This window comes from Sinocyclocheilus anshuiensis, unplaced genomic scaffold, assembly GCF_001515605.1.
Source record: "Sinocyclocheilus anshuiensis isolate Anshui unplaced genomic scaffold, SAMN03320099.WGS_v1.1 scaffold446, whole genome shotgun sequence".
In the NCBI taxonomy this organism is placed as follows: Eukaryota; Metazoa; Chordata; class Actinopteri; order Cypriniformes; family Cyprinidae; genus Sinocyclocheilus; species Sinocyclocheilus anshuiensis.
This window is the reverse complement of record NW_015544247.1, coordinates 3,565,728-3,581,851: the sequence shown is the minus strand read 5'-3', so window position 1 is coordinate 3,581,851 and position 16,124 is coordinate 3,565,728. Positions and strand designations below refer to the sequence as shown.

Below are 16,124 nucleotides of genomic sequence, written 5' to 3'. Positions count from 1 at the left end.
CTTTGATTACAATTTATTTACAACCGTATATAGATATATAGAGATATACATATAGATATCTATCAAATTAACACATTTATCTTTGTATCACTAAATACATCCAGCGACTTGTAATCACCATCATCTGCTATTGTTTTTGTCATAAGTCTCTACATGAGCTGTGTCGCATCCTTGGCTGTAACCATGGTGATGAAATCCATATATGGCTCTCATACCATCTGCTATGACCAAGAGCACGTGTTTGGCAGAGCCCTATGGAAGCAGCATGGCGCCATTCATCTTCCCACAGATCATTGCATTCAGGAAGACGAACAGGAACAGAAATGTAACCATTCAGAAGTGCATAACAGCAAGGGATTAGAAATCATTGCACATAATCACAAATCACATGTGGTGCATTTATTATGATAACCAGTTTGCACAAAGCCAGCAATAATACAGACAAGAACGATGCTTAAAATAGTTTTTTTTTTTAGTAAATAGGAATATTAAAGAAAGAGGATGAATTCCTTTGAAGCGATTAACGTTATTTGTCTTCAGGTGTGTGTGCGTTATTTTCTGCATCTGTCAGTTGTCTGCATGTTCGGACGAGAGCTAAATAACTCAACCGCCCGACAGTCACTCGTTTCAGGGCCGAAATAATTATTTAGAAAATAATGGGTGGAGTTACATTCGAATAGATAGGAGTGTCCAATCAGAGCCCGATATGTTCTTGCGTCATTTGTCAAACGCACCAATAACGACGCTGCATTCCGTCAACAACGACGTTGAACTCTTTGAATTTTATACTCTAGTAACTGAAAAACAGACACAAGAGAAGAAGAACCTTAGGGTAATCGCGGAGTAACCGTGAGGGGTTCTTACTTTAGTTCTGGTAAGATTATGTGTTTTTTTGTAGAATGTAGTATATTATTGTTGAGAGTGGGATATGTCTAAAGTCTTTGTCGTTATAAATTTATTTGATTGATGTGTTAAAACCAACCGCGTGATGATTTCGTATTGTATCATAATAGCCGGGTTTATTTATAAATGAAATAAACCTCTTTTATAATCTCTCACAACCGTGATTCTAATTTTTATGATTATTATCATTATTTATGGAAACTAAAGCAAACTCTTTTCATGCTAAAGGTCTTTTCAAATTTCACGTGATAGGAGTACAAAACAATTAACGTTACAATGCATGTCCTAATGCTATCTATAACGTTATTTTTTCTTTTTAAAGTTATTTTTACAATACATTTATGTACTAGTAAACTCTTGTGACATGTAAGCTCTGTCACATAAATAAATGTATTATAATTACTTATTTTAAGTCGTTTCTGTTAGTAGCTAACTCAATTACTACAACATTTAATAGATGCATAAAATGCGAAATATGATTATTTTGTGACCCCAGTAAGTTTTTTTTTTTTTTTTGTCAGACTGGTGACATTTTAATCGATTGTGCTAAAAATCAGTTTGAAACCATGCTGTATTCTCAATTTATTAACTGCACTGAATGCTAAATTTGCCAATATTTATAATAAATATTTTTTGAGATTGTTGTATGATCTGATAGTGCACCATATTAGGTGAATGAAAAACACAGTTTATAAGAAAATTGAAGAAACATTAAATTGTATCAAAACGTGTGAATACTTCTGAACACACTGAACTGTAATAATAATTGAATTTTTAAATAATTTTAATTGTGTATATTATTGTATTATATATGATCAATTGTTTATATTATTTAGCTTCAGTTGTATAGTCTGTTTAATGTTGTACATGATTCTATAATGTTTAAGCTGTGTGATTGAGGGTTTTACAGAACAAATGTCTACCTTATTGCATTTTTCACAGCATGCCAGAGTGTCTTTGGTGAGCAACACAGCATCTTAAGTAAGTATGAGCTGGGCTGTAGAAGAGTGGAAGGATGGCCTTCCTGCAAAGGCCTTACAAAAGATCCAAGAGATTGAAGGGCACCTTGACAAGATAAAGAAGGAAAGACAGCAGAAACAGTTTCAGCTGGATTCCCTTGAAGCTACATTACAAAAACAGAGGCAAAAGGTCAGTTACCTGAGAAACAATGGAGTGGATTTCCTCTATCGCATCTTAATGAATGCCGTTAAATTTGCATCATATGTGTATTATATTTCGTTACAGATGGACAGTGAGAAAAGTGAAGCATCTGCCCTTAAGAGGGAAAATCAGTCTTTGGTAGAATCTTGTGAAAGTCTGGAAAAGTCTAGACAGAAACTTGCACATGACATCCAAACAAAGGAGCAACAGGTGAATTATCTGGAGGGTCAACTCAATTTGTGCAAGAAGCAGATTGATAGACTAGAACAAGAGGTCAAAAAGTAAGTGGACAGTGTTAAATACTTAGTTGTGCCTAAGCTGTCAATATAATATCATCATTAGTTTTTATGTATAAGTAAATAATTGAATAACCTTCAAATATTAGAACAGGGCTGTCCAAACTCGGTCCTGGAGGGCCGGTGTCCTGCAGAGTTTAGCTCCAACCCTGATTAAAAACACCTGAACCAGCTAATCAAGCTCTTGCTAGGCATTCCCCTTGTCCAAATACCCACACTTGCGGTCTTAATGAAAAGTTCGACACACACTTGTGGTCTTCATCCTCACTTGAACACTTGGGCCAAATACAGGAAGTACGTCATATAAGTAGTCAAGTGGTCAAGTGCAAAGACTGCAAGTGTGGGTATTTGGACAAGGCTATAGAAACTTCCAGTCAGGTGTGTTGAGGCAAGTTAGAGCTAAACTCTGCAGGACACCGCCCCTCCAGGACCAAGTTTGGACAGTCCTGTATTAGAACATATTGTAAACAATAAGACTCGTCTTGGCTTAATTTGACCTTTTTCATTCAGGTACAAGCATGAGTTGGAACGGTCCCAAACTTCACATGCTTCAGAAATCCAACCGTTTAGTACGCCACAGAAAACTTTTGCAACCCCTGCGACACCTAATCATTGGCAACAGGGTAAGATATAAGTTACAGAAAGCAAAAAATGCAATTCAGAATGGATGCAACACACTGTAACACTGTAATAATTGCCGTCTTCAGATTCAAAATTAAGTGACCTACAGGAAAAGTACAATCGAGAGGTTGAGGAGCGGAAAAGGTTGGAAGCTGAAATCAAAGTCATGCATGTAAAAGTAAGTAAAATACATATTTTTTTGTTTGTGAAAAGAGCCTTGTTGCTCGTTATTATATTAATTTACTAAATAGTAAAAATGCATCTCTTTTTTTGTAACACTTGAAGCTTCTGAACCAGTCTACAGTGAGCCATAAAGACATTGCAAGACAGCAGGCAGGGTCCTCAATTTTCCCTTGGCAGCAAGACCAAACACACAGTCATCAGTCTCTGACTGTGATTGAGACACCCTCTAGCAGAAGAAACGGACCCTCTGGGATGTCATGGTCTTACGATGACACACCAATTAAGCCCCACCAGCCGTTCACATCAGGCACTCAAAGTGACACAGCTGGATCACAGCAGATGGAACAGCTTAAGAATATAAATCAAGGTTGGCCTGACCTTACAGATGGATTTATTTTTTATTATGTACATGAAAATATGCTTTTGAGTATAGCACTACAGTGATAATCTTCATATGCCTTAGGTTAACACATTTTGTTTCCTTTTTTTTTTTGTTTCTCATGCTGCTCAGATCTAAGGTCAAGGGTTTCTGAGCTAGAGCTCCGTCTTCAAGCTCAAGAGAAGGAAATGAAGAATCAGGTCAATAAATTCAGTGAAATTCAAAGTCAATTCGAAATGGCCAAGAAAGATCTGGCAGAAAAGGACAAACTCCTCAGCAAGTCCAGAGATGAACTCGCAAAGGCTACAGGACAGTATGAGCAGTCAGTTTCTAAGGTATAGGTCAGCTTAATGCATTTATATTTTGTTATCTTTTAAGCTATGTCACATTAAGTTATGTTGTATACAGTGGCCCCAGAAAAGTACTTGGAGACCTAAAACACTTAAAATATATGAATGTCTTTGTATTATATTACAAAATATTAAAAGCACACTTTCAGGAAAATCATTGCACAAAGCTGTTTTGAACTATTTTGCTTCAAAAGTGTGGTTAGTTATTACAAATAATTGCCACTTGGCTTGATGTTTTAAAATTGATTATATTTTATGTATAATGTATCAAGATATTCAAACGTTAGGTGTCCAATTTTAGAGGCCACTGTATGTATTTTATATGTTGTGTGTTGTTCAGTCTTTTGGTTGAACAATAGGTTAATTCATGTGAATATAGTAGTTAATCTTTGGTTGATTTGGCTCCTCAGTGTTCATCTCTTGAGATGAAGCTGAAGCAGGTAACAGAGGAGATGAACTGTCAGAGACATAATGCTGAAAGCATGCATAGATCTTTGGAGCAGAAAATCAAGGACCAGGAGAGAGAGAGTCAAAAGGTCTTGTCTTACTGTCAAATATAATTCATTTAACATATATTTTATATTTCTGAATGTTGGATGAGTTAAAACTAAAAAATGTTTGTCCTTTCGCTCATTTCAGGAACTTGCACAACTTCAAAGCTCCCATCAAGCTCTTGATCAGCAATTTAACCAGGTTAAAAATAAAATGAGTATGGAGATCCAGCAAGCCAAAAAAGAGTACAATGTTTTGCAGTCAGATGTGGATAAGGTAATTTGAAAATTCAGCTATGAATAATGTTTTAGGCATGGTATAAATGACACGTTTCTGTTCATTATATTTCCTCTCTTCGTTTCTTTTCGAGTTACTTATCCCAAACATGCATAATCACAACAAAATGTCACTGGTTTCAAAGGTAACTGCTCTAAAGAATCGACTGGAGAAAGATTTGGAGGAGCTGAAACAGAAACTTCTCAGGTCTGAACAGGCATTGCAGGCCAGTCAAGTGAAGGAGACAGAATTAAAGAAGAAATTTGATGTAAGTTGCATGGGTGTCTGTTATATAAGATAAGGTATTAGTTTGGTTGTTTTCATTTAAAGGGGTCATATGATGTTGCTAAAAAGAACCGGATCAGCTCCAGGCATGACGAAGCAGATATCGTCCTCTTTTGGAAGGCCAAACAAAGTAGTTGCCCAAGCACAACGAAAGCACTGCTCACAGCGAAACACACAGCGCCTTCACGACATGGCGGCAGCGGCAACAACAATACTACAGCGAGAATAAAAGTTACGCCTTCTTTCTTTGCGTGAACGTTTGGGCGGTGTTATGCAAATCTTCCCACATCGTGACGTAGATATGTGGGGGCGTGTTAGAACGAGCCGCTTTAGGTAGGCGTGGCTGACTCTTAACTTTTATAAAGAATATCTCTTTGGATTTGAGACTTTAGTCTTTGCAACTCTACAGATCTTCTTTATGCACCAAGAGCTTGTAACACTCCAAAGAGAAAGGAAAAATTTAAATCGCATCATATGACCCCTTCATTTAATAATAACAGATTTTACTTTATAGAGTATGCAGAGCATGCCAGCATTTGAATGTGTTGTTTCTTCTCGTCCTAGGAGTTGCAGAGAGAGAAGAATACTCTCAGTTGTCAGTTAGATCAAGGAATGAAAAGGGTCAAACAACTTGAAGAGGAAAAACAAAATACTGAGCAAAACCTTGCCAAAAGCCGTACAATGGTGGATGATTTAAAAGGTATGTTACAAAAGTTTATTAAAAATGTACCAATTAAATGTGTTGCAATATAACACTTTAAAAACAAAGATTTCAAAAAGAATCTAAAGAAATACTTCATCTTATCATTTTTTTTACATGCTACTTTCAGTTAAGACACAAACCCAGAGTGAAGAACTGACTGAGCTTCGCAAAAAATTGGACCATCAAAGTGTATCATCTGCTCAAGAATTGGAAAATGCCAAGAAAACTCTGGCTGAAACGGAAGCAAAGAATATGAAGAGTCAGGCCGAGTTGCAAAAACTAGTTCATGAAGTTGAACTCAAAGCTAATAAGATATGTGCGATGGAGAAAGAAAATAAAGACCTCAAAATGACCTCAAACGCCTGTCAGAAAGAAGTTGCTGAGACGAAGAAAGAGTTTGAGGCTCTTCTGCAGTGGAAAACCGAAAAGGAACAGTTGATTAATAACACTGAATCCAACCGTGAAGAAATGCTGAGTAAAATTGCAGATCTGGAGAATGATAAAGCCAAACTCAATTATGCTCATGATGGTCTCCAGAAAATGATGCAGGATTTAGAAAATGAGAAGATTTGCCTATCTGGTCAGATTGATTCACTCAAAGGTGAACTGCTTGTAAAATGTGTGGAGCTGGAGGAAAAAGGTAGAGTATATGAGGAGCTTCAACAGCAGTTACGTGAGACACATCAAAAACATAATAAGGAAATGGACAATTTGAAGCAACAAATCACTCTGATGCAGGAGCAGGTGCGTGAGCTTGAAGCTAAACTGCATCAAGAAACAAGTAAGTTGGAAGGATTGGAGAAGACCCATGGTCAACTCTTTGCTGAATATGAAAGTGCTTGCGACCTGGCTAAATCAAAGGACTCTATTATTGAAATGAACAGAACTGAGATTGAGCATCTTCAGGAAACCATTGCCTTGCGAGAGCAAGAGCTAGAGAAATTTAAAGAGGAGAAAGACATGTTAGCTAAAGAATGTGAAGACCGCCTTGTACAAAACAAAGAGCTGGAGCAAGAAAAACTGAATGTGGAAACATCCCTGCAGGAGGTACTTGAGAAGATTGCCCTCTTGGAATCAGACCTAAAGTGTCAAAAAGATTTAAATGCAGATATCCAAGGAAAGTATGATGATATTTCTAAAGTCAGAGAAGATCTAGCAGAGAAAGTGTCTTTAGTGGAAAAGAGGGAAAAAGATCTTATTCTTGAAGTTGAATCTCTGCTACAAAAGAATAAGTCATTCTGTTCTCTTGAAGAGCAGTTTAATTGTCTTGTTTCTGAGGCAGAAGAAACCAGAAGTTCCCTGGAAGAAGTAAAGGAACTACAAGTTCAGACCGCCACCGAGTTGGAAACTCAGAAGACAATAGCTGAGAATCTTGCAAAAGATATAGAAGAAGAAAAAAGGAAGGCATCAAGCTTAGAGCATGATAATGCACTACTCAAAGTGAAACAACAAGAGGTCGAAAATAAAGCTAATGATCTAGCTGAGAAGTGTGAAAGCCTCCAGAAATTCCATGATGTTGTTTGCCAAGAGAAAGAAAATCTTCTTAAACAGGTTTCTGAAATTACAGGAGCACTTGCTGAAAAAGATGCAGTGGCAGAAAATATTGTGTTAATGCAAACTGAGCTTGAGGCCTCAAATCATTTGTCCACCACACTAAAGAATTCACTAGAAAGTCTTCAAAAACAGTTCGACTTATCTGCAGAGCTGAATTTAAGTCTGGAAAAAAATGTACAAGACATATCTGAAGAAAAAGCGTTATTCGAGACAAGTATCAAGAAGCTCACTGAAAGACACAACAAGGAATCTGAAACTCATGTCTCTGAAACTGAAACTCACCTTAAAAAACAAAAGAGTTTAGAGGAGCACATCAGTGTACTTGGAGCAGAATTACAGAGTAAATGTCTAGAGGCCAGAAATGCTTCAGAGAAACTAGAGGAGGCTGCTCTTGAAAAGGTAAAGTTGAAGCAAGATCTTGACTTATCTAAGGACCAACTCAGGGAGGTCACTGATTCCTATCAGAAAGTTGCAAAGGAACTTGAAGACTTGAAACAAAGTGCATATCCGCATGAGCAGGAGATAGAAAGTCTCAAAGCTGCTTTGGCAGATTTAAAAAGCCAAGAAGCTGCAAAATCCTGTGAGATTGAAACTTTGAAAGGAAAACTTCAGGAGGCTCGATCTGAGCAAGCTAAAGCGTTAGAAGCACTGAACGAAAAAAACATTAACGTGAACAAAATCAAAGTACAGCTTGAAATGTTGCAGATGGATCTTGAAGATAATGAAACCTGCATCAATTCATTTGAAGCACAAGTAGAGGCACTGCAAGGCAATATCAGTGTTCTTGAAACAAAGTTAGGTGAGAGTGAGGCACAGAGGTCCATCCTACAAGCAGAGCTCGAGTCCGTCAAAGAAGACTATGCAAAAAGCGCACTTGAAGTGTCACAGCTATCTGCGTGTTTGGAGAAAACACAAGAAGAACAACAATCCAGTTCTGCATTATTCACGGAGTTGGAGTCTTTACATGCAACCCATGAAACACTTAAAGATTCCCTTGAGCAAGAGAATTGTAAGCAGGCAAACCTTGAAGCAATGTACAACAATCTTATGGAACAAAAGCTTAAGTTGGAATCCGATTTTCAGGAATCAAAAGCAGATGCCCAGAATTCCCGTGAGCAAATAGATCAATTCAAGCAGTCAAACGATTCTCTGGTATCTCAAATTGCAGAACAGCAAACATACATAGAACAACTTCAATCTGAGAAGATTCTTGCAGCAAACTCTGATGCAGACACACTGAAAAAAGAGCAAACTGCAGATGAGAATGACCAAGATATTTGTGAAATGCCATTTGCTAACACATCTATTTTGCCCTTTGAAGAAGATATTGCTGTCCTGGGTATTTCATCACCTGGAGAGCATCTTGATTCACAAGAAGAGGCCCAAACGTCATTGCCATCAGATGAGGATGGCAAACATATACCGCTGAAAGATCAAATGCAAAATAAATCCAGGGAGCTTGAGGAGATGTCTCATGTTCTTAAGGAGACTATCAGAACCATGGAGGAGCAAACAGGAATTAAAATAGAACAACTCAAATTACAGCATGCTAAAGAGCTCCAGAGAATGGAGGAGCAAATGCTCCGTATCAGAAATGAGTTGGAGGCCAAACTTAAAGAAGAAAAGCAACACACAGAGATCTTGTCCTCACAACTGGAGGCAACCATGCAACAACTGCAGGAATTGGACCTTGCATCATCCTCCTTGCTGGCTACTGAACCCTCCCAGGTAATCTATGTATTTCACAACATAAAGCTTACTTAAAGGTGTTTTTTACTTTGAAGTAAATTGATCATGACTGACTGATCTGCACATTTTTACTATGGCACCAATACAAAATAAATTAGAAAATGACAGATTGCACCTTTAAATTGCTGCATTTTGAAAATGTACCTTGGTAAAATATGAGTTTAAAGCACTGCTTATATCAGAAATCTATTTTATTTAATTTCTCTTCATTTGTATTCATATTTTTTTCCCATCTTGATCAGGAAATGGAAAAAATGACACATGAAGCACAAGAGAACATACTGCATCAACCTGAACCGTCAGACTTCACTCCAGATATTAGCCCAGAAACACTTAAGGAAACTCTAACAAAGCGAGAAGCGGAGCTTGTTCATTTGCAGTCCCTGTTTGAAGTCTTGGAATCTGAAATGGCAGCTAGAAATGATTTGTGCTTGGACTTGGAGGGCAAAATTTGTGAAATTGAAATCGAAAAGACAAACGGCACAGACAAGTTGACGTCCATTACTCAAGAAAACAAGAAACTGAACAACCACATTGGAGAGTTGACAGAAGAGATTGATTCACTTAGACTACAGTTGCAGACCTCCAAATGCCAGCTCTCAGATGTTATGGAGATGATGGAAAGCTTAGAGATGGCAAAAGGTGAGTGGAATGAGAAGTTTTTCCAGATTGAGAGTGAACTAAAAAGAGTGCGTTCGGAGAAGGCTAATTTAGAGAAGCACATCCTGTCCATGGAGGCTGACATAGAAGAGATACAAGAACAGAAGCAGAAGCAAGCAGCAGAGCTTGAAGCAGCTAGGAGGACAAATTGCAGCCTTGAACAACAACTTAATATAACTATGGCAGAAGGTGGGCGGCTTAAAGAAGAGCTTATTTTGTGTGCTGATGAAAGGGAAAGTGAAAATCTCTCCTTAATGAAGTGGAAAGAAAAGGTTGAGCTTCTGGAGAAGAGAGAAACCGATACACGAGAACTTATAAAAGAGCTAGAAGAGGACATTAGGATTGGGAAAAGAAAAAACGAGGTGACAGCTAACCAAATTGATGTTCTGCTGAAAGAAAAAGAGCAACTCATTCAATGGTCTCAAAACCTTGAGAATACAGTGGCTCTTTTGAATGAAGACAACAAAAATCTGCTAAGTGAATTTAATGGTTTAAAGAGCAATGAGAATTTTGCTTCAAGAGAGTCTGAAAACATGTCTTCCAAAATCCATTCACTTGAGCATGAGAATATCAGGCTGTCCCAATCACTTGAATCGTCCCTTTTGGAGAAAGGTGAAATAGCCTCTAGGTTGATTTCTACTCAGGAGGAGGTAGCTCAGATGAGGCAGGGCATTGAAAAACTGAAGGTACGAATTGAATCTGATGAACGGAAAAAGAACCACATGAGTCAGCTGCTCAAAGCTGCCCAGAGGAAGACAGATGTTCTTCAGGACAGCATTGAAAAGCTGGAGAGAGATAAAGAACTTTCTGACCAGAATCTAGAGGATGCCATTCTTCAAGCAGAGACTGCCAAAGCTGAGCTCGAGGAAGTACAGGCTGAAACACAAGAGCTTACCAAGAAAATTGAAGAGATGGTCAGTGAGCTGAAAGATCTCAAGGAGGAGAAATATAAACTTGAGCAAGAACTTCAACAAAAGAACAACCTAATTGATGAATTGCAGTTGTCCAATCAAGCAGCTACTGAAAAGCTTAAATCTGTGGAAGAGGCAACAATGAACCAGCAACAGATAATTGAGGACTTCCATTTAAAAGTTGATGCCATGGAGGAGGAACTTCAACTCTGTCGAAGAGAAGTAGAATCGAAAGAACAGAAAGCACAGGATTTGACCACTCATTTGCTGTCTTTGCAATCAGAAAACAAAGAGTTTTCCCAGAGAGTCCTTGAATATGAAAGGTGTCAAGCGGAGCTTCGTTCATCCAAACAGTTGCTCTTGAAAGACTTAGAAAACAAGCAGCGGGATCTTAGCAAAGAAAACGCACAACTTCAGTCACAAATAGCTGAGCTGCAGGCACTATCTTCAAGTCAAGAAGAGCGAGATGAATTGAAAAAGGACAAGGTTGAGTTGCAGTCTACTATTGCACAGTTGGAGGAGATGGCACAGATACAGTCTACCAAGATAGAGGTATTGCAGACAAGTGTAACTTCTTTGGAGAATAATATCCAGCATCTGGAGAGCCAACTTGATGCTATGAAGCTCATGAACTCCGAAGTAACAGAAAAGGTATTTTTTTGTCATCTTTAGCTGTTCTTATTTTGTTCTTGTTTTTATTTCACATATTAATTTATTCATTTTACTTTTCAGTTAAATGCACTGCATGAGAGCAGTTTGCACCTCCAAACACAACATCAGCAACGACTGTGTGAGGAAAGGGAAAGACAGAATGCTTTGGAGATTAATCAAAATCTATTGACTTGTCAACTGCAGGAGTCTCAAAAACAAATCGAGACATACAAGGTATGAATTCTCCTTTACCATGTTTTACTGGCTTCATGAATGTTCAGTCTCTGCTTACACTCCATTTTATTGCACATTCCAGCTCAGCTTAGAAGCACTGACAACGGAAAAAGATGGCCTACAGAAAAATGTATCCGATATTCAGGAAAGTCATGATGTTCAGATAAAGGAAAACAACAGGAGGCATGAGGAGAACCTGAAACGTGTACAGCAGCAGGTGGGCAGATGTAACACTGCAACAATGTGCTTTTTATGAGAGTAGGACTGCGTTCTTGCAAGAGGTGTTATGGTAACAATGCATAATAATAAGAATTAAAACTTAAATTTTTTTAAATAGAAAAGAGTTATCTTGAACTGTAATAATTTCTCATTTTACTGTATTTCTGATCAAGTTCTTCTCTGTTTTTCTCTACAGAATGAGATGGAGCTTAATAAACTGAAGGAAGAAAGTATGGCGGTTGAAGAAAAGGCTGCACGGTATCTATCAGACCTCAATAGCTTCAAGTCTCAAAATGCAGATGTGGACTCTACCTTCAAGGAGTTACAAAACAAATTAGAACTTTGTAAAAAAGAAAAGGTATTGTTTTTATTTTTTCCCCATTCCTGTAATATATAATAAATATTTTTAAATTCTGTTCAATATTCAAGTTTTAGTAAAATAATTAACCGTCATATTTATTGGTAGGCAGAGTTAGACTCAAAGGTTGTGCGCTTGTCCAAAGAGAAGGACAGTGCTATGAGTAAGATCAATTTGTGGATGAAGTCGTGCAAACAGCTGGAGAGTGAGAAGGAGGCACTTCAGGAAGAACTTCAGCTGCAGGGACAACAGATAGCAGCACTGCAGGCCTCACAGAAACAAGGTATGAACAAAACAAGAAGATAAGCACTTGGTCTAATAGTAAACTTAACTTGCATTGGACTGTCATCTTACAAGTTGAAAAGTGTTAGACAAAGAAACAATAACTAAAATGAATAAATGTATCTGGAAATACAGAGCATCTTTCTTGTTAACAGGTGATGCCGGCAGTAGTGTCGCCCGGCAGGAAGAACTACAGGAGCTGAGGGAAGCTCTGGAGGAAAAGAGCCGTGAAGCAGATGAGAGCATGGACCGATACTGCAGCCTCATGGTCAAAGTTCACAAGCTCGAAGAGACCAATGAAAGCCTCAAGAACCAGCTCAAGCAGTTGAGCACCCAGACAAAGACCCCCAAGACCAGGAGGTCACTCAGGTCTGAGAAGACTGACCTGGAGAACAGTAAACCAGTGGAAGACAAAGCAAACGTGCCAGCAGGAAAGAGACCGAGAGCAGCAGATGACACTCCTAACAAAGCACAGGAAGCCTTGCACTGTATCACCAAGAGACTGAAAGCTGCGGCTGCCACACCTAAAGCCACACTAGATGTAGACGATGAGGATTTCAAACCAGAGGGTTTGCCTGAACTTGTTCAGAAAGGTGAGAGGTTATCGCAATTTGTCATTCTCTATAGTCCACATCAAGGGTACATTCATATTCATACGAGTTATTCTCAACAAAGCTTTCACAAGAAAGGAATGTTTTATTGATTGCTATTTTTACACATCTACATCACGTCTTTCTGTACAGGTTTTGCAGATATTCCAGTTGGAGAGATGAGTCCATTCATCATTCGCAGAACCACAGTGCAGCGCTGCAGCCCTCGTCTGGCCGCCCGAATGACTGTGGCTCAGCAGAGCTCAGTTTCAGCAGAGCATCCTGTGCAAATCTCCAAACAGACAGCAGAGGGCAGAACTTCAAACACTGTGAGTAGAACTGCCTCTGTGTATTTCCTGCAACTACATCTTTTAAAGTGAACAATGAAGAAACTTCTTCAATATAAACTTTTCCTTGAAATAAGTGCAAAATAAGATTCAAATTGATGATGATAGTATTGATTCCAATACCAATGTCTGTGTAATATTAAAAACTGTATATATGAATCTTCCAATGGCAATATTCCATTGTGCACAAGCAAATAGGAAGATCTAATATTTCTTATTTTATGATGTTCATTATAGGGCTCAGATGTATAATTAAAAAAAAAATGTATAGTAGTAATTTTTGTTGTTTTCATCATTTTTAATTGTTTTTGATATATATATTATACCTTTTTATTTTAAGTTAAACATTTTTATATAATTTCAAGTTTTAAATATTATTTAACATTTTTATTTTAAGTAACTTTTTTTAAGTGAATTATAATAACCATGGTGGTTTCATGCAATGTGTCAAAGATTGGCAAAATGTTCAATACTGGATTGGCAACTTACAGGTTTGGAAAAATACAAGCAATTTGTCATAAACAGCCAACAGTATTAGCAGTACAGTAATACCAAATCGTAAGAGCAGACCAGAATAAACATTTAGTCATTCTTTAACCACGGGAGGGCATCACAGACCCTCAGAAAAGGTTACTGCAGTCTGTAGTTAACTCATTTACCGCTCTTAAAATTACTGACCATGAATGCATTTCCAAATGAAACTCTGCATGACATTTCAGATTAGATGGAAAGAAGTTAAGTGCTCTGAAGAATTAAAGCTCTCCTGTCAGCTTTTAACTTCCTTCAAAGTTCTAATCATGTGTCCCCTTACCCCAGGTCACCATTTCCTGGAGATTTTCCCAGTTATTCTTTAAGAATTCAAGGGGAGTCAGGACCACATGCTGTAGAGTAACTTTTATGCCCCAGATATACGATTCACCACCTTGAATACCTGACTCAGAATGTAGTTAAGCTTTTATGAAGGCTGAAGTTCTGCATTCCTGCTTCCATGTGTAAAATTTAAAGGAGTACTCTGGGTTCAGTACAAGTTAAGCTTAATCTACAGTACTTTTGGCATAATATTTATTACCACAAAAATTAATTTAGACTTGTCACTTATTTTTTGTTTATACAAAAATAGAATATAGCAAGCAAGAATATGAGTTACAGTGAGGTACTTGTAAGTGAATAGCGTTACAATATAAGTTAATCTATTGGCTATACTTTTGAAACATTGTATAAACATTTCTGAACGTAGACCCTCAAAAAATTGGCCCTTAATTCCATAGCAAGTGCTTCACCATAAGTTAAAGGTGTTCTACAATTGGCGGACCTATTTAATGGATCATAAAAGCTGAAGTTCTTAATGAACAGCTAAGCTTCAAGTGAGACCGATGCGAGCCGTTGGCAGGGTGCATGGGGAGGATGAGCAAACCATTAGTCAGCTTGCAGCACAGCCAGTTTTCAATTACTATTCAGCACTTGTTCTTCTCCTTAAAGTACATGCTGGGTGTATAGGTTTGGAGAGGAGAGAAGATTAATTGATTGCAAGATCTTATATTTATGCATTTGCACTTGTCCACATCTTGACACTTCCCCAGAGAAGTGTATAATACGAATTGTTTTGAACACTGATATTGCCGCTGGGCATTCTTGGCAGCCCAACATTGCTCGCTCCTGACATCATGTTCATGTACTTTCAGGTCCAGGTGCCTAAGGCTATCCAGAGCAATGCGGCTGTATTATCTCCACTGACCAACAGTCCACAGGAAAACAGCTGTGAAAGCCCAGTGCCTGCTATAGAGCAGAAAATTAGCAGGCGCTCTCGCAGCTTCAAAAAGACCCCGGAGAAACAAGAACGGGTCAGTGCCTCTCCAAAACAAAACGACAACTGCCAAGTTCAGTGATTAGTGGGATGCCATGTGAATTTCCCTTTTTTTTTAATGCTATATTTTTCAGAATGTTTATGCACTGGCTTTTTAGCTTTGTAAATAATATACAAGGGCATCTGTACCATATGTATTTTGTTACATTTCTGATTTCTGTATCTCATTTTTCTTTCTTTTTTACTGTTTCAAGACACAAAATGATTGATGTTTTATCCTTAACACAGAATAGCTGTATCATTTTATTGTATGTATTATAATGACCTGATTTCTTTTATCCTTTTGAGTTTTTTTTTTTCTTCTTTTTAGAAACATTACAACTAATCACTCCGTTTTACTGTATGTCATTGCTTTTTCTTACTACTTTACTAAAGTTCACTCTGCCTTACAAATGTTTGTTTGTGTACTTCTGTTCTCTATAAGTGGCCTTTTGGCTGTTTACTCACACACAAGAATTGCAGCAGACTTTATTGGTAAGGAATGATAAATTACAGCCTGAAAGCATTAAGCTGTATAATATGTAGAGATTTATATGCAGACTGTCTAATACAGATGTCTACTTTTATTGGACATGTAATGAGCAGGCATCTAATTCTCAATCATTTCAGGTTTTAACTCAATACAGGTCTGCCCAGGACTCTTAAATCAATACCTTTTCTTTTAAACTCTGTCTGAAAAGCTCCCCTGAAGTTTGGTTAAGGTCTAATTGAGAGGATTTGAGAAGAAAATCCAGACTTGTTATACTATCTGATGATACAATGCACAACGAGTGTTTCATCATGACTATTTTTCAAATTTGTTCGCTGAAATTTATCCATTTTATTAATGCCAATCCATTTTGCATTAACTGACATCAAAAGCGGCTTTGTTGTTGAGTTTAGTTTAACTATAAAGTAGCTGTAGACATATTTATAGTCATCTTCTCTTTACCTAATAATAATGCTATTTCTCCAGCATGATATGATTAGTGTTTATTACTGTGTGTGTGTGTGTGTGTGTGTGTATGTGTGTGTATATATATATATATATATATATATTAGTGCTGTCAAATGATT

The 16,124-nt window shown here is 37.6% G+C and overlaps 1 protein-coding gene across 1 annotated transcript; it reads left to right on the top strand.

Annotated features, from left to right (window-relative positions):
• The first annotated feature begins 788 nt into the window (after positions 1-788).
• Positions 789-15,296, top strand: LOC107697772 (centromere protein F). The gene is made up of 20 exons (XM_016498628.1): positions 789-874; positions 1,846-2,052; positions 2,149-2,345; positions 2,871-2,983; positions 3,068-3,159; positions 3,267-3,531; positions 3,676-3,878; positions 4,304-4,429; positions 4,533-4,661; positions 4,807-4,929; positions 5,511-5,646; positions 5,777-8,931; positions 9,195-11,174; positions 11,256-11,408; positions 11,491-11,625; positions 11,824-11,985; positions 12,094-12,268; positions 12,423-12,860; positions 13,011-13,186; positions 14,887-15,296. Exons 2-20 carry the CDS (start codon positions 1,891-1,893, stop codon positions 15,088-15,090), a joined length of 8,124 nt encoding a protein of 2,707 aa, XP_016354114.1. The 5' UTR covers positions 789-874; positions 1,846-1,890; the 3' UTR covers positions 15,091-15,296.
• The last annotated feature ends 828 nt before the right edge of the window (positions 15,297-16,124 follow it).

Bases quoted from the DNA above. Each gene is read 5' to 3' on its own strand.
- LOC107697772 (XM_016498628.1), top strand. From the start codon at position 1,891: ATGAGCTGGGCTGTAGAAGAGTGGAAGGATGGCCTTCCTGCAAAGGCC. The intron at 2,053-2,148 runs GTCAGTTACCTG...ATTTCGTTACAG, and splicing joins TACAAAAACAGAGGCAAAAG to ATGGACAGTGAGAAAAGTGA. The intron at 11,986-12,093 runs GTATTGTTTTTA...ATTTATTGGTAG, and splicing joins AACTTTGTAAAAAAGAAAAG to GCAGAGTTAGACTCAAAGGT.